Genomic DNA, 18,677 nt, shown 5'->3' on the forward strand with positions numbered 1-18,677 from the left:
TATCCCAGCCAATTAATTTCCCTCAAACTGCTTTTGTTAACAGTACTTCAGTAATTCTGTTCACAGTCCCCTCCTCAATGACACAGCAAGCTTTACACTCTAGCCCCTACAGCCCGCGGCCCCCTCACCACCCTCCTCCCAGAAGGACAGCTGGGCACAGATCTCGGAAATGGGCTTCCTGGCAAGGGAGTCGCTTTGGCGCTTGCCACAGAGCAGGCTGGGAGCCCTTGCTCAGGACACGTTCTGTGATCCTGCGGGGTATGTGTGCAGAGTGGCCCCCAGGCCTTGCCTCCCTGCTTCCCCTCCACAGAAATGCACCTCCCCAATGCTCAGGTGTCTGGGCGTCCAGATGACCAGGGGCCTACCCCGCAGACCCAACGCTGCAGTCAACCCTCTAGACACCCTCCACCCCCGTCCCCACCCTGGCCTCACACCTGGGAGCCTAACCCATCTCCAGCACACACCGTACTTGCCCCTTGTCAAAATGCGTCCACTCAAAGCATGTGTTCATCCCCTCAACACCAATTTCTGCAGCGCTCACCACCAGGGTGTGGGAGACATGGCAGTGAACCGAGCAGATCAAGGCCCTGCCCACAGGGCCCGGAAGTCTGGTGGGAAAGACAGCCATAAAGTACAAACGGGGTGCTTGGGTCCCAGATTCCACTGGAGGCTGAGGGCAGACTCGTCCGAGGAAATGCCACCAACGGAAAGTTCAGGAAAAGCGTTTCCAGAGAGCACACACATGCAAAGGCCCCGGGGGTTCGAGGCACTGGAAGAAGCCAAGGGCCTGGGGAGAGTTAGTGGGAGGGAGAAGACAGGGCCAGACGAGAACTTGGGGCTTGCAGAAGCCAGCCCAGCAGCCTCACGGAGGGGCTGGGAGCAGGAAGGGCAGAGAGCTGCAAGTGCCCTCCAGGAGCAAGCGGTCAGTGGAGAAATGCCTTCAGGCTCGGGGGTTTCCGAGCTGTGCGGGAAGGCCCGGGCAGCTTCATGGAGGAGGGGGCCCGGGGCCTGCAGGCTGGGTGGCCAGCAGGGGAGCGAGGCAGAGAGGGGAGGTCTCGGGCAGCACTGTCCTGCAGGCCACTCCTAAGCATGCTACTCCCTGCATGGCTGGAAATAAGCACACAGTAATTTTATCCCTATTAGGGCTGGGGACACTGAGGCATGGGGGGGCGGGGGGTGCCGAGCCCCAGCCCATCGCTGGCCCACACTCAGCACGAAGGTGAGAGTCCACGTGGAGACCCTGTCCCCTCCCTCCCACTGGCCCCCTCAGCTAGGAAGGCTGGGAGGGGCTGCGGAGGGTCCGAGGACCCCTGAGATCCCCGCACAGGGGAGGCGACCAGTTGTCTGTAGACTGCTTTTCCGTCAGAGAAACATGCTGAACACCATGTGCAAAATGACAGGCCGTCTGGGATGCGCTGCGGGATGGGGGCGGGGGGGTTACAGATGGAGCAAAATTGGCTGAGAATCGATAGCTGTTGAAGCTGGGGGATCATTCTGTCACTTTCTCTATATTTAGGGATTTTGAAAATTTCCATCATGAAGAGTGACACAGGAAACAAAAATGTCCCAGACCCCCCAGTGCTGGGCAGTGCAGAGGTCTGAGCATGGGGGGCAAAGCAGCAGGGCCCCCCGGCCCCGCCCCGAGGGAAGGCAGGACGGGGCGGGCCAGCCGCTCTGGCTCCCCACAGGCCCTGGCCGCAGCCCTGCTCCCGCCACCCATCCCAGGTGTGCCCAGAGAGGACACGGGCCCGGAGCAGGGCCGACAGGAGCCCCAGGCTCTGCACGGCTCCCCAGCCACACCACTGTCAGGGGCTCCAGGGACCTGGCCTCAGGGACACGGAGGCAGCAAAGCAGGCTGTCTGGTCAGGAAGGGGCGAGCAGGTGCACTCCTGCAGGGGCAGAATGAGCAAGCGGTACTCTCCCAACACACCTGCGTTTTAGGCTTCTGCTGGTCCTGACCCTCCTTACCTGTAGAACACTTTGGGGGAACCCCCGGTGGGGGGGTGAGGGTACTTCAGAGAAGCTGCATGATTCCACAGAAACATACCCACATCCTTCTCTGCTTGAGCCTCACAAACTCCTATTCATCCCTCAAGACCCTCCTACTGCTCCGTGCCCTCCCCTGTGCTCACGCCCCACACATGGAGTTGCGGTGGCTCATGTGGATGTGTGCTCAGTGCCAGGCACGTGGGAGGGGCCCCCTTAGCGGTCTCGGGGACATCTGAGGGGGGCTCCCTCTCCTCCTCCTGTGGCCTGGAACAAGCCTATGTTCCTCCTGCCTTAGGGACTCCACACCTGCACACATATCCTCCCAAACCACTGCAAGCCGGCACCCACCAGTGCCCCCACCCAGTGTCAGGGACCTCGGGAGCTCCCCTGCGCTCCAGGAGCGCTGTGTGTGCGTGCCTGCATGCATTAGGACACGCTCAGCAGCAGCACCTCGTCCAGGCACGCGTGCCCGGGGGCTGCCCTGGCTCACAGAGTCACCTGGAGATCCATGGCATTCCCCCTCCCAGCCTGGCCACCACGGCCAGGCCACCGAGGCCAGCAGAGCCCACTACAGTCCCCCAAGCAGCTCCCAACGGTCCTTTGTCTTCAAAGGACCGTTGGGAGCTTATGCTTCTGGATCTGCGCAGAGTTTCCCTGCTCACACCTCCTGCACGGCCCTCGGGCCCCAACAGGAACAGCAAGCACTGAGGACGTGGGACTAACCCACCTGGGCACTGCAGGCCCCTCACTGTGAGCTGGGACAGGAGTGCCCACCCCTGGAAACACTGAGGCCTGAAGAAATTGCACAGGGTGGGCTCAGCTGCGTGCCCGGCAGGCCACTGGACTGACCTGCAGACCCCACAGACTGGACCCCACAGTCTCAGGCAGGATCCAGGCCAGCACTGCTAAGCTCAGTGCCTCTTTGGCCAGAGAAGGAGACTCTCAGCTCAGACTCATGACTAGACACTAACTGGGGGTCCCCTGGCAGACGAAACAGCACCAGGCCAGGGGCTTAACTTGACTCTCTCTGCCCAGGGGTCACCCGGCCTCCTCCTGTCTGACCCTGGGGTCGGAGGACCCATGGGACCCCCATGGTGCTAAAGGTCCCTTGGGGGGCCTGCTGGATCCCTGCCCCAGATCCCAGGCCCTCGCCCCCTTGAGTCTGTACTCAGAGTCACCTGCTCAGGGTAGAACCCCCACCACACGGAGCACTGTCGGACCCCAGGAGGGCAGGGCTCTACTGCGTGCCCAGCCTGGGCCGCCACCCAGCAAGGGCTCCAAAGGGGCAAGGTGGGCGGGGTGAGGCCGCGTGCCCAGGGCCGGCTCCCGCCCAGCACCACACTCACCCCTGCAGACCCAGAGCCCTGCCCTGCTCTGGCAAACTGTTCCCTGGTGCGGAAGACCTGGAGGGGTCATTCCAGCAGCCCCACAGCATCGGTCACTAGAAGTCTTCAGACCTCCGAGTGCCCCGAAACCAGAGTCAAGGAGTGAGCCCCGGTCTGAGGGCATGGGTCCCTCTCCCTGCTGCCAGCCCCACTGGGCCAGAGGCACCACTCACATCCCGCTGAGCTCTGGGCCTGCAGGAGCCCGGCCCCCACAGACACAAACCCATGCCTACCTCTGGCCGACAGCTTCTTGGTGTTGATGATCTTGGCTGCATACTCATGGCCGGTGCAGAGCTTGACACAGCGCCGGACCACAGAGAAAGCCCCCCTGGGGAGGAAATGGGGGACAGAGAGAGAGAGGAGAGCCAATTAATGTCCCTGTGAGCACCCAGCACCCGACCCCAAAGCCCAGCCTGGGCAGAGATCTGTTCGGTGCAGGGGCACCTGGATGCTCCTGGCATCCAGGTGCCCCTGGCATCCAGGATGCCAGGCGTCCTGGGCGCCTGCGAGGCCGTGGCCTTGTGGTCCTTGCTGGACCGAGGACCTGCCTGGGGCCTCCCAGCGTGCCTCTTCTGGCTCCCTGCACCAAACCGTGAGGCCCAGCAAGTCCTCCCCAGAGCCGGGAACCGGCCTAGCTCCAGGCAGTGCAGGAGGGACCCGCTGCTCCTTCACCTCTGCTGACTGTGGCTCTCCCTGAGCCTATCCTGGTGGGGGTGGGCCCCCTACACCAGTGCCCTCCTGCTCTGCTCAGGGCGCCCCCGCCCCCGGCCTCAGCCCCTCAGGAGACGCCCTCCACCCCTCCGCAGATGCCCCCCATCCACTCATGCTGCCTGCTTTCCGCAGTCCGGCCCCATCCCAGTCTCTCGCTCTTTCTGGGGGCCGCCCCTTCCTCTCCATCCGCACAGGCAAGCCCACTCGTCCCACGGGGCAGACGCAGTGAACCAGCAGGCCGCCAGGGGCCCGTCAGCGCAGAGGTGTAGGGCTCGCGTCCTCACTGACCTCCCTCTCCTCCCTGACCGACCTGTGGCCCCAGCAGCAAGGTCCGGCCCCGCGCTTTCCTCCAGTCTCTGAATTGCCCCCACATGCCCGCCCCCAAAATGCCACATGCAACCTGCCCCTGACGCGCATCACCTGTGGCCGCCTCAGCGCCGGCTCCCCGCCGCACCTGGCCGGGAGGACTTGCCGCTCCCTGTTCCGCCCGCACTGCCCACCTGCGCACCTGCCCACCTGCCCAGACGGAAACAGCCTCTGCCGGCCCCGCCCCCTCTGCCCGCCCTGCCCCTGAAAACCACGCCCCTGCCGGTCCCGCCCCCGAGGCCCCGCCCCCGCCCCGCCTCTACTGGCCCTGCCCCCTCTGTCGGCCCCACACCGCCCCGCCCCGCGGCCCCGCCCCCGCCCCTCAATCCCCGCCCCCCGCCTCTCCCAGTCCCGCCCGCTGCCCCTGTCAACCACTCACCTCGCCCCTGCTGCTCCCGCCCCTGCCCCTGCTTCTCAGCGGGGCGGCTCAGCTCTCACCCGGTTTCAGGGCAGACACTGGGGGGCAGCGGCGGCTGCCTCTCTCGGGCCGCCCCCACCCGGGCCACTCCCCGCCTCATTCCGCCCTCCACGCCTGGGCTCGTTTGCACTGCTGAGCGGCGGACTCGCCGGGCTTCGGAATGAGTCGGAGGTCCAGCCCCCACCGCCTAGGTGCCCCCGCCCCCCGGTGCCCCGGGCGACGGGCCTTCCCCGCTGCGACCTTAGCTACGGCCCACGTCCGGACGGGCCTCAGTCCCTGCAAGAGGCCGCTGTATTCCCGCGGGGCCTCAAAGTTTACAGCCTAACAAAGCCAAAAGCCTTGAGTCAAAGGAAAGGACAAAACCGTTGTTTGTTTGGTAAAGGCACCCCACAGTCGGGGATGGAGGTCCGCTCTGGATGGAAACGGCCCTCCTGAGCCCACGGCCGCCGGCAGATCGCCGAGACGATCTTTCTGGAACAGGCAAGGCAGGCAGCAGAAGCACCTGGCTGGTCCTACAGTTTTATCTCCCACTGCAGACTCCTAAGTGGGTGATCGGAAACCTGCCTGAGACTGTACCCGGCCCTTCTCCCGGGCCTGGCCGGCCCCAGTCTGGCTCAGCTCAGGGGGGTCCCGGCCAGAGCCCAGGCGCAGCCCGACGCGCCAGCCAGGGAGACCCTTCACTTGTTCATTCTCCTTCATTTAAACTAAATCAAGCTGCTATTTATTTGTGTGTCAGCTTACTGCTCTTTCCCTATCTCTGCTTGAAATGAGCTATTGGGAATGAAGGGACAGGGGTCCCTGTCCCTTTTATAGTTTCAATCTTGACTTAAGTAATTGGGTGGAAAACATTAACTTCTACATGAAAGGGAGGGCTGAGACTGCTGTTTTTTATGTATTTTCCTGCTTATAATAATAATGATATAATGACAATAATAATAAACATAATCCATGCCTCCGGCAGAAAACGGAATAAACAAGATTAAAGAACACGTTGAAGGTGCCCCCAACCTCGTGACCTGTTGGTGGAGTCCCACCTGCTGTTCATGTTTTGCTTTCTCCTCCCTCTAGAAAACTCTGAACAACTCTTCCACAGCATGATGCGTGGTGCCTGCAAACTGCTTTAGCAGAGGACACCGTCCCGGGGACGCCAGGAGGGTGTGTCAGCCTCTCCAGCCTCCCCTGCCTCCCCTGCCCTGGGGTTGGGTCCCCAACAGGATTTGGGCGAGCATGTGTCCCGCTGGGCAGGAGCTCCAGGTCCAGCTGCGGGAGTGACGTCCAGGGCCCAAGCCCACGAGGGCTGCCCATCCCCACCGATAGGATGGCTCTCACTCTGGGGACCGTGCCCACTGAGGGAGGAAACGGGGAAGCGGGCCTAAAGAAGCCTGGCTGGAGACCAGCATGGACAACATTTCATCCTATTTGTGAACACCCACATTCCCGTGGCCTCGGCAGCATCCACGCAAGCCACATGTGCGAGAGCCTGGTTTGTGGACTGCCTTCCGTGTTGCGCATCACCTCACACACAATCCCCGCTCTCTGACCTGGATCATGACTTGTCCTCTTGGGAGCAGAGAGCATTCCTTCCAGGGGCCGCCGAGCACTTTCTCATCCGCAGGCATCTGGGATGCGTCCGATTTCCCTCCTCATAAACGGCCTACCGTGAACATCTCGGTTATTTCCATAGGGTTATTAAGGCACAAGAGCTGGGCTATTTGTTGATTTGCAACAACTTACACCATCAGTGATGGAAATGCTTGCCCTTCGGTTGCCCCAGTGTCCACCCCTGGCCTTTCTCAGGCCCTCGGAATCCCGGACCTCTGAACCCCAGCAAGAAACTAAAGCCCTGCCCAGTGCCTGCTATGCCAAGTGTCCTGGGGCCACCTTAGCCAAGCACCACAGGCTGGCGGCTTAAACAGCAGAAAGGTATTGTCTCCCAGGTCCAGAGGCCAGAAGTCCAAGATCAAGGTGCCGGTTCCTCCTGAGGCCGTGGGGGAGGGTCAGCGGAGGCCTCTCCCCAGCTTCTGGGGGTTTGCTGGAGATCCCTGGTGCTCCTTGGTTTGTAGAAGCATCACCCTGATCTCTGCCTTCATGTTCACATGTCATTCTCCCTGTGTCCTTGTCTCTGTCCAAATCTCCCCTTTTTAGAAAGACACAGTCATATTAGATGAGGGGTCATCCTACACCAGGATGTTCTCATCTTAACTCGTTACATCTGCAACGACCCTGTCGGGGGTCACATTCTGAGATCCCGGGATTAGCACTCCAACATGTGAATTCTGAGGAGACACCATTAATTCAACTCCCAATGCACACTGGCCCTCAAATCTACCTTATGCACCACTGTGTACACCAGACAAACATTTCCCAAATGATGTTCCTCAAGTATTATCTCTACAGGAAGTTAACAGATGGTAGGTACAAACGGGGCTCTGTAGGTGATTAAGTTTGAGAACTAGTAAGTTAAACCGTGTTTTCCTTCCTCCCTCCCTCCCTTCCTTTCTTTTTTTATTGCAGGACTTCTCAGAGCCTTTAATATGGTCATCTGTACTAGGAGTGTCCAACTAGGGAGTATGAGGTGCAGCCTTTCCCTAATTATTTCACCATAGAAATCTTATTCAAGAAGTCTCACGAGGGCCTCAATATTGACCCCTTTCTGAAACTTATGAGATACACTGATGTCCAGCAACAGACATCTTATGAATGACGCTGAAAAGGAGTAGGTGAAGTGCCAGGAAGGGGATGAAGCGCATATATGGGCAGAAAGCAGTAGGTCAAGTAGGCTGGGATTCCCTGGGAAGTTCTTACCCTCTGACTTCTACTCCTCTCAGCCAAGCCAAACCCTACAGTGACATATATCTTTTTAGTTGTGTTTAATTAGCATCCAATTAACAATAGCCAATTTGTGCTGTTTATCATTTTATGGACCTATTTGCTTTTGTCCTTTACCAATGTACCATATCAATTTATCTTTAAGCCTCTGAGACTCAGCCCTTAGAGGGAAGAGTAGTCTACTCTGAGTCAGAAAGACTGGGTTCTGCCCTGGGAGTGTCATTTAAAAGTGGTTTGACTTTCTTTTTTTAGATGGTCTCCCCATCTATAAAGTGAAGATAATAATATTATCCACCCTCTGACCACACACGTGTATCGGATAATGATGCAAAAGCAGTTGTGCGAGATATATGTTAGTCTTTGAGGGAAGAAGACTTCCACAAAGTAAGAAACGTGAAGGCAGCACAGAAACACCACCGGCCAGCCAGCCGGTGTCCACAGCGCACCCACGGACACATACCCAAACACTTCTCAGAGCAGTGGCTTCTCTTGGAGTCTTGTGGGCGCAGCTCAGAGGAAGAACCCAGCAGGGCCCTGCCTGGCCACTTGTGCTGCACGCCCTGACAAGATCAGGCTAAGTATGCACGGTGGGGACTAAGCATATCGGGACTTCATGCAGTCACACCAAGTTGGTACAGTCCCGCCCAGATGAAGAGCGCCCGACCTTGACACGTGCCCGCGGTGTTCGGTTTCAGTCCCGTGGCTCGCGCCACCACCCGCAGTACAGCCCAGGGCCAGCACCCTTCCCCAGCACAGCTGTGCTCCCCTGGGTCCCAGGCTAAGATGTCCTTGAGAAGCTTCCTGGAGGGCTCAAGGCAGCAGAGGCGGCGGCACTGAGACGGGCACCAGCCCAGCGGCGCAGCGAGGTCTGGAGGGGTGGAACACAATGGGACTATTTAACGGGGACAGAGTTACTTTGGGAAGACGAGACGGTGGTCACAGTTGTGCAGCACTGCTGACGTCCTTCACGCGCCTGAAACGGGACACTCAAACACGGTTGAAAAGGTCAATTTTGTGTTATGTGTCTTTTATCACAAGGACAAAAAAATAAAGGGATGGAGAACACAGCAGCAGCCATATTGATTTCAGAAAGGGCAGACTCGAGCGAGGGGAGTTATCAGGATAAAGAGGCGCCTCACACCATGATCAGGCAGTCATTTCTCTACGAAGACATAACAGCCCTTAATGTGAACTGAAAGAGACGGTGTCAAACTACACGAGGCAAAAACTGATAGAACTGTAAGAAGTCGATGGATCCACGATCATGGCTGGAGACTTTGACACCATCCATCAGAAGCGGACGTGCCCATCAGGCAGAAAATTGCAAAGGCCATCACGGAACTCACCAGCACCATCCATCAGCTGGATCTACTGGACATCGACAAGACGACTTCACCCAGCAAGAGCAGAACACACGTTGTTCTCAAGCTCACATGAACATCCACCCAGACCGCATTCTGGGCCATAAAACACACCTTAACAAATTTATAAGAAGAGAAATCATACAAAGTATGCTCTCGGATCACAGTGGAATTCAACTGGAAACAAAACCAGAAAGATAGCTGGAAAACCCCAAAATACATGAAGATCAAACAACACACTTCCAAAAAACACATGGGTCAAAGAAAAAAATATCAAGAAAAAAATTGTAAATATTTTAACTAAATGAAAATGAAAATAAAACTTAAGAAAATTTGCAGGATATACTAAGAGCAGTGCTTAGAAGAAAATTGTGTCATTGAATGCATATAGTAGAAAAGAATACTTAAAATCAATAATCTAAGCTTCCACCTTAGGAAACTAGAAAAAGAAGAGCAAATTAAATCCAAAGTAAGCAGCAGATGTAATAAAAGAGAAGAAATCAAAGAAATTGAAAACAGGAAATAGAGAAAATCAATGAAACCAAAACTGATTGTTTGAAAAGATCAATAAAATTGATCAGCCTTCAGCCAGGATAAGAAAAAAAAAGGAGAGAGGGCACAAATTACTAATATCAGAGATGAAAGGGGCCAACATTCATCCCATAGAAATTAAAAGGATAATAAAGGAATATTATGAACAACTCTATGCCCAAAAGTTGATAACATAGATGAAATGGACCAATTCCTTGAAAGACATAATCTGTCAAAACTCACACAAGGAGAAATAGACAATCTGAAGACGCCTCTATCTATTAAAGAAATTGAATCAACAATTAATAACCTTCCCCAAACAGAAGGTACCAGGCCCTACCAGTGGTGTTTGGTAGAATACCAAATGGATAATCTAGTGGGTTCCAGTGGGTTCACTGGTGAATTCTACCAAACACTTAAGGAAGAAGTTATGCCAATTCTCTACAATCTCTTCCAAAAAAAAAAGCAGCAAAGGGAATATTTCCTAACTCATTCTGGGAAGCCATCACTACCCAAAAACCAAAACCAGACAAAGACATTATAAGAAAAGGAAACTCCAGACCAATATCTCTCATGAATAGATGCAAAAATCCTCAACAAACTATTAGTAAATAGAATCCAACAATGTATAAACAGGATTATACGCCATGGCCAAGGAGCATCTATCCCTGGTACGCAAGGCTGGCTGGTTCAACATTTGAAAACCAACTAACATCACCCATCATACCAACTGATTTAAAAGGAAAATCACGTGATCCTATCAATAGATGCAGAAAAGCATTTGACAACATCCAACATCCATTCGTAATAAAAACTCAGCAAACTAGGAACAGAGGAGAACTATCCCAACTTGATAAAGAACACTGTATTAGCTCCAAATATCACAGTCTGCGTGGCTTAAAAAACAGGAATTTATGTTCTCACAAATCTGGTGGCTGGAGGTCCAAGATCAAGGTCCAGCAGGGTCTGGGTTCTTACATGAGCTCTCTTCTCTTGACTTGCATGTGACCACCATCTCCCTGTATGCCAGCAAGGCCTTTCTTCGGTGGGGGCGCATGGAGAGAGAGCAGGTGAGCTCTCTGGTGTCTCTTCGTATAAAGACACGAATCCTATTAGATCAGGGACCCATTCTTAGGACCTCAATTAACCTTAACCTTAAAGATCTTATCTCCAAAGACAGTCGCATTGGGGGTTCGGGCTTCAGCCTCTGAATTTGGAGGGGTGGGCCACACTTTAGTCCCTACCAAGAATCTACAAAAAACCTACAACTAACCTCATACTTTTGGAGAGACAGTAGATGCTTTCCTCTAAGATCAGGTACAAGGCGAACATGTTCCTTTCCATCACTCCTTTTCAACATCATACTGGGAATCCCAACTGATTTGCTAAGACAAGAAAAGGAAATAAAAGGCCTGCCCTCCATCCAGCTGGTCTGGGCTTCCTGCATGCTGCCTGCTCACCGCCTCCGTCCGCCGCTGTCCTTCCCCCCCCTTCTCTCAGGTAACCCACATTCTCCAGGAATGTCCAGCCACAACCACACTGGGGCCTTGCCGAAGCCACGGACCGAACCCGAGCACCGGGTATGCATCAAGCAAAGACCAAAATAAGGACAGAGGTGGGGCAGGAGGTGCTGTGTCTCTGAGGTTCCTCTCCTGCGGGCGCGGGGAGGCCTCAGCCAGTCCAGGGCCCCACGGCTCCCAGGGCCTATGTCCCCGGCAGCAGGAGCGCTGAGCCTGGAGGCCGGCGGCTGGGCCACCCGGGAGGAGCGTCCGTGTGCCTGAAGCCCGCGGTGGACTCAGGGTGAGGCGGCATGGCTGGGGCTCCACCAGGAGCTTGCACTTCTCGCCCTGCGAGCTGCCTGCTTGCACCTCAGCCCCATGTCGGTGGGATCTGGGCTGTGTTCTTCGGAGCTGAAGCAGCTCCTCTGCGGGAGGCCATCACCCCTTCACCGCGGGCAGCCTCTGGGCCCCACCTGGAGGGGGCAGGTTCCTCACACGCTCCAGAGGGAGGCAGCAAGGCGCGTTTTGTTCTGTCCCCTAAAATGCACTTGGACACTGCAGGGGCAGGGCCTGCATCTGCTCCTCCTCGCTCCCAGAACCTGGACGGCAGGGATCCCAGCTCGCCGTGGAAGCTGGTCATCAGCCGGGGGCCAGGCGCAGACGCAGTGACCGCTGGGACAGGACAGGGAAGCCCCGCCAGGCCTGCAGAGGCCAGGAGCCTTCACCGCACCTGCGTGATGGTGGCACCCACCCTGCCTCGTCTTACCCCGGGCCCTCGCCCTGCCTGGGGGGTGCCTGCACCCCTCCCTGGCGTGTCCCCATGTCCACTCTGCGAGGACCAGGGCGGGTGGGAGATGCGGAGAAAGGGGCATGCGGTGTCCCCGGGCCCTGCCTGCGTCCAGAGGCACAGAGAGACAGCCTTGCCTCACCAGCCTCCTGCACACATCTGGGGTGCCAGGCACCCCCGCCCCCTACGAGGCAATGTGCCCCAATCAAGCGCTACAGGGTGCTGCCTGTAATTGCCGGGCGAACCCTCATGGCCCACAGGCAGAGGGCAGCCCATCCTGAATTACCAGGGACCGAGGACCACAGAGGTTCCTGGAAGCACTAGACTTTCCGTGTTTCCCGCGGGCAGAGCGGGCTTAGAGCGGGCCGGGCCTGACCCCGACGCCCACACCCGCCCTGGCTCCAGCCGTGGGGGTTTCAGGACGAGGCCAGGGTGCCACATCCTGGGCCTCCATCTTGCTCGGGGCTCCGACAGAGAGCACCAACTCATTCTGCCCACAAGTTACTATAAACACTTCTGTATTTTTAAAACATGGCTAATCATCATAGAACCATGTGACCGCGGAGCCGTGACCTCGCCTGAATCTTGGTGGCACACACCTGGGGGACTCTGGGACCTGCCACGGCATCTCCAAAGGGGTGCTCAGGGGGTAGTTTGAGACATGGCACGTGGGAACCCCAAAAGGTCCTCCCCCTCGAAAGCCTGGTCCAAAAGGAAAACTGCAGTGGGGAGTGTCCGAGGGGACCCCCAGGGCAAGGGCACACACCCCGAGTAACCTGCCCATGGTCTCTGCCCTCCACGGACCGCCAGGCCTGGTGGGCCCAGAACGGTCCAGCAAAGGCCCCGAGGGAGCAGGTGCAGGAGGCCACAGAGGGTCCTGGGCACCTCATGCTGAGGCTGCCTGCCCTGCCTGGGGACAATGACATCATGTCCAGGCCACTGTGCTCTCGAGAGAGGGCACTCCCAGTCTCCGGCCCACCCTGTGCCTCCATGTCCCACTGCATGCCCAGGGGCTGCCCCCGACAGGGCCCGAGCCCGGCTCCGTATCCCCACCCTTGGGATGGGCCTGGCACCCCTCCCTGGAAAGAGGTCTGTGTCGCTGCCCCGCCAGTGTGACCAAGGACAGATCCGAAAGCCCACCAGGAAGAAACAGGACCACCGCAGTGATGGCTCCCCACAAAACGGCACCCGGGGCTTCCTTCCGGCCGGGGCTCCATGGGGGCCGAGCCACAGCCGCCCCAGTGACCCAGTGCCAGGCAGTCAGGTGAGCATCTGACAGGTGAGTTCTGTGGCAGGTCTCGGAGCAAAGGTGTGGGTTTCCACAGAACCAACACACAGGATCAGGAGAGACCCCAGAAAGTCTCTGCCCCAACCCTCCTGGTTATAGATGGGGGACTGAGACCAGAGAGGTTCCATGGAAGCCCACGGCCACACAGCCAGTATTGCGAAGTTGTACCCAGAAGGAAGAGACCACGTGAGTGTCTTTTAAAAATGTCCTCTGCACAACGTGAATGGCGGCTGGGAGACAGAAACAACCGGAATGTCCACCAACAGATGAACGGAACGTGGCCCATCCACACCGTGGCCCATCCTCAGCCTGGAAGAGGAAGGACACCCTGACACCTACTCCAGCGTGGATGAACCCGGAGGACGCGGTGCTGAGTGGAGTGAGCCACACACACAGGACACACTGTAGGGTTCCCGTTCTGGGAGGTGCTGCGAGGCGTCCAATCCACAGGGACGGAGAGGAGACCGTGGGCAGCAGCGTGGGGGCGGGGGATGGGGGATGGGGGATGGGGGCCAGCATCTCACGGGGACAGAGCTTCAGTGCAGAGGAGAAAGTTCTAGGCACGGCCTGTGGTGGTGGCCGCCCCCCAAGTGGATGTGCTCAATGCCACTGAAGTGTGCACTTTGAGCTGGGGAGGACGGGAGTGCTATGCCGTGTGCATCTCACAGAAAACTGTCCGCGTCGGGTAGGCAGCCCAGTCTGAGAAATCATCAAGAAGGAAGGAAAGAAACTTGTAATGTTTTGTAATGAAAGTACTTGTAATGCTTTCTTGACAACCAGGTTTTTGTTTTTCTTTTTTAAAGATTTTATTTTATTTATTTGAGAGAGAGAATGAGATAGAGAGAGCATGAGAGGGGGGAGGGTCAGAGGGAGAAGCCCACTCCCCGATGAGCAGGGAGCCCGATGCGGGACTTGATCCCGGGACTCCAGGATCGTGACCTGAGCCGAAGGCAGTCGCTTAACCAACTGAGCCACCCAGGCTCCCGACAACCAGATTTTTAAGAAGTCTTCCTTCCGTACACCTGACAAGCCCGACCTTGTGCTCTGCGCGCACGCATCTGAAGACCTCGGGGAGGGTCCAGGGCCCAAGAACACGAGAGGACAGATAGGAGCAAGTGTCTGCGGTGGGCGGCCCGGCACGGGCGTGGCCGCTGCTCGGCCCCAGGGGCCCCACCGGCCCCACGGGCTCCCCGGTTTGGGCGCAGAAGAGCGGCCGGTCCACAGCGCCAACCACGCCGCACTGGGGGTCGGGGGGGGGGTGGTCTCCGGCGCTGAGCTGGCTCCTCCTCCCAGCCCCGGAGAAATGCTGCCGCCACCGGAGACCTCGAGACCGGGATGGCACCCGGGGGACACGGGGGGAGGGCCGTGCGTGGCTGTGCCCTGCCGCAGCCTGGACTGGGACGGGCGGCCCCGGGGCTGGCTCCCTGCACACTTGCACCCACCCTCACGACAGCTGGGGCTGTGAGGGGTCCCAGTCGGCCCGCCGCCCGGCCGCCGGAGGAGGAACCAGCCCCCGCCTGGGCGTGCCCCGCGAGGCCCCGCCCACCGGCGGGCTGCGCGGAGTCTGGGTCCCGCTCGCTGCTCTGGGCCCGGGAGGGCCGGCCTGGCTTCCCACCGGGGCTCTGAGGCAGGATGCACCGCTGTGGGGACAGAGGCGGGGACCCCACGTGGGACAGCACAGAGGACGCGGACGAGGCCGGGAAGCGGACGTCCTGACCCTCGGAACAGCAGTTCAACCCCGAGGGAGGACCCTCAACGCCCCGCCCACGGTCAGGGGCCACGAAGCCCGCCGCGCCCCCTCCCCAGGGCCTGCTGAGAACTGGGGGGCAGGAGAAGGCGTGGTCCCTAGGACGTCATCAAGGGGGACCCCGAAGGACCCTTCAAGGTCAGGGAAGGCAGAGGGGGAGGGACAGAGAGGGACAAACCCGGCCCCGCCCCGCCGGACCCCCAGCAATGGGAGGGGACCGCCCATCATCGGTCAGCACCGCAGAGCCTGGCAGCACACGCAACAGCCAGGGGAGGTCTGAACCGGGGTGGGAGTGAACACCCCGCACAAGGCAGACCGACCGGCAGGCCGTTACGACTGGCTTTTGCTCCCGTCCTACAGAAAATCCACCGTGCCGTCCTGGCTGGCCACAGGGCTGGGAAGGCACCCCGAGGTGTGTTTTACCCCACAAGTCCCAGTGCTGCCAGGAGGTCCCCAGGCAGACCCGGCGGGGAGGGCCCCCGAGGCGCAAGGCCCTGGCTCGGGAGTCCTGGATGGGACAGTCCAGGGCCACTGAAGGCAGAAGCCAGTGGAGCCCCAGAACGCAGGGCTGTGCGGGGGGGCGGGGCACAGTACCCTGGAAGCAGAACCCAAAAGGGAAGTGTTTCAGAGGTGCCCTCCCCTACGTGGGTGTCCAGAGGGGCTGGAGGACCCTCATCCCACGTGGCACCTGGCAGCTGGATTCGAGTTGAGAGCACCCCAGCCCAGGCCCTGCTCCAGAGGGGCTGGGGGTTCCTGGGCCTTCCTGGGTTGGCAGGCACCTTGGAGGGTGCCTGGGGACAGCGGGAGCCTGGAGGATGGGCGGGGGAGAGGGGAAGGAGGTAAGGAGAGGCACAGGAAGGGAAGAAGGGAGAGAGCCCCACTGAGGACCCAGGGAGGCGGCCACATACTCAGGAATAACAGAATCTGGGTTCTGGGGTCCCCACCGGCCCCACTCCGGCCCTCCTCTACTCGTCTTGGCCAACCCTGCTGACAGCAGGTACCCCTCCACCGCCCACGCCTGTCACCACACCCACTGGGACTCACCCTCCCTGCCGCCTCCAGGGGAGCCTTCCCTCCAGAGGCAGGAGAGCACGCCAGCACGGTGTCTTCCAGAACCAGGCGCGTGGGCCTTGGCCCCCGTCACGCCGCTCTGTTTGCTCTGAGACCGCTGTGGACCAGCGCCAGCCGGGCTGGCGTCAGAAACACAGAGAACAAGAGGCTCCAGCCTCTGTCCAGCCTCTGGGCCTCCGCCCTCCGCTGCCCCCACAGGTGCCCCAGCGTGGGAGACAGCGAGCGGGCGGAGGGCCACGGGGGCGGCCCACGGCGGTTGGGCCACGGCCCCGCCTCAGGCACCGCGGTGACAGCACCAGGGAGCGGCCAGCCAGAGCCGCTCTCCCTGCGAATCTCACTTCCCAGCAATTTGGGGGTTGAGAGCCAGATGCTAGAGTTCTCTCTTTTTTTCTACATCGGTTTTATTTAGGTTTAAACATCTTTATTGAGATATAATTCATGAACCAAACAATTCACCCACTTCATGTGTATAATTCAATGGTTGTTACTACAGCACAGAGCCGTCCGTCCGTCACCACTTATGGTGTAAGCTAAGCTTACATTTCCATCACCGGGGATGCACCACGCCCGACCGCCGCCCTCCCCCCTGCACCCCTGCGCCCCGCGCTGCCCTCTGTGCCCACGAGCTGCCTGCTCTGGATGGGTCAGGTAACGGGACCATATGACACGTGGGCCTCCAGACTGGCTTCTTTCCATGCTCTTCCAGGCCAGGCCGTGCACCAGACGCGCTAGACCTCATCTCTTTTTATGCCCGGGTGCTTCTCCATCGTGCGGGCACGACCCGTTCTCTTCACCCATTCAACAGCCGATGGGCATTCGGGTGGCTTCCACTCTCTGGCTGTTAGGGTTCCAGCTACTAGGAGCAGGATTTTGTGTGGACCTGGGCTTTCCTAGCTCTTGGGTCCATGTCTAGGAATGGAACATTTGGAGGAACGGCTTTCCACGGCAGCAGCGTGTGTTCCCACCAGCAGCGTGTGAAAGCCCCAACCCCACACCCTTACCGACACTGGCCACCATCGGCCTTCATGATGCTCGCCATCCTGGCGGTAGTGAGGCGGTATCGCTTGTGGTTTTCATTGGCATTTTCCCAAATGACTATCTTTTCTTCCGCTCATCGTGCACTTGGATATCTTTGGAGAAATGTCTATTCAGGTCCTTTGCCCAATTTCTAACTGGTTGTTTGTCTTCTTACTGTTAGATAGTGTGTTCTTGGACTAGTATAAATACAAAGTCCTTATCGGATATGTGATGCGCAAATATCTTCTCCCATTCTGCGGATTGTCTTCTCGTTTTCCTGAGGGCGTCCTTGGAAGCACAAAACTTTTTAATGCTGATTATGTCCTCTTCTTCTTTTGTTGCTGGTGCTTTTGGTGTCGTACCTAAGAAACCATTGCCAAATCCTGGGTCACAAAGATTTACTCCTATGTTTTCTTCCAAGAATGTTATGGGTTTAGCTCCTACAATTAGGTCTATGATCCACTTGAGATCATAGTGTTATGGTGTTAGGTAGGGTTCCAACTTCATTTTTTTGCACATGGACACCCAGCTGCCTATTTGTTGAATGGATCATAGTGGGGAAAGACCATAATCTTTCCCCATTGAAGTGTCTTCTTGTCCTTGTCAAAAATCTAATGACCACAAGATGTCTGGGTTTATCCTAGACTCTCAGTCCTTTTCCACTCATCTATGTGTTTATCCTTATGCCAGTACCCACACGGTCTTGATTGCTGTGCCTGTATAATTAGATTTTTTTTAAGTACTCTCTACCCCCAACGTGGGACTCAAACTCAGAACCCTGAGATCAAGAGTCGCATGCTTCCCTGGCTGAGCCAGCCAGGCGCCCCTAGTTTTGAAATTAGCAAGCGTGAGTCCTTCCACATTGTTCTTCCTTTTCAAGAATGTTCTGGCTCTTTCTGGGCCCCCTCACATTTCTATATGAATTTTAGGATCAGCCTGTCGATTTCTTTAAAGGCAGCTGGAACTTTGACAGGTATCATGGAATCTGTAGGTCAATTTGCAGTGTCCCACTGTCTTAACAATATTCAATCTTCCAGTTCATGAACATGGGATGTCTTTCCATTTTCTTAGGTCTTCTCAAATTTCTTCCAATAGTAGTTTGTGGTTATCAGTGTTCAAGTTCTTGCACTCCTTTTATCGATTTATTACTCAGTATTTTATTTAGATATTATCATGAATGGAATTTTCTTAATTCCTAATTTTATCTTGGGATCGAATATTGCTAGTGTAATAAAATATAATGGAACTTTGTATCTTGATCTTGTATCTTGCAACTTTGCTGAATTTACTTTTTGTTCCCATAGCCCTCCCGGGAGTTCCTTAGGATATTCTATATATAAGACGATGTCAACTGCAAACCCAGAGATAGGTTTACCCATTCCTTTCCAATATGGGTGCCTTTCCTTCTTCTTGCCTAACTGCCTGGCTAGAACCTCCTGTAGCACGTTAATAGAGATGGAAAGAGCAGATATCCTTGTCTTGTCCTGATCTGACATTGACCTTGGGAGAAAGCATTCAGTCTTTTGCCGTTCAATATGTTAGCTGTGGGTTTTCCATAGATGCCCCTTATCAAGTTGAGAACGTTCCCTTCTATTCCTAGTTTGAGTGTTTTTACCAGGAAAGAATAGTAGATTCTGTCGAATACTTTTCTGCATCTATTGAGATAATTATATAATTT

General features: G+C 56.9%; 1 protein-coding gene across 1 annotated transcript in view; it reads right to left on the reverse strand.

The window, feature by feature from the left end:
* CAMK2B (calcium/calmodulin dependent protein kinase II beta) overlaps positions 1-17,021 on the reverse strand; it is a 71,857-nt gene extending 54,836 nt beyond the window's left edge. Inside the window, exons 1-2 of the mRNA XM_021703733.1 lie at positions 16,984-17,021; positions 3,608-3,702 (exon numbers count right to left, since the gene is read on the reverse strand). Of these exons, the coding sequence (XP_021559408.1) occupies positions 3,608-3,702; positions 16,984-17,021 (133 nt within the window). The remainder of the gene's footprint in view (positions 1-3,607; positions 3,703-16,983) is intronic.
* Between the last annotated feature and the right edge of the window lie 1,656 nt (positions 17,022-18,677).

The sequence above is a fragment of the Neomonachus schauinslandi genome, chromosome 12, assembly GCF_002201575.2.
Source record: "Neomonachus schauinslandi chromosome 12, ASM220157v2, whole genome shotgun sequence".
Lineage (NCBI taxonomy): Eukaryota > Metazoa > Chordata > Mammalia > Carnivora > Phocidae > Neomonachus > Neomonachus schauinslandi.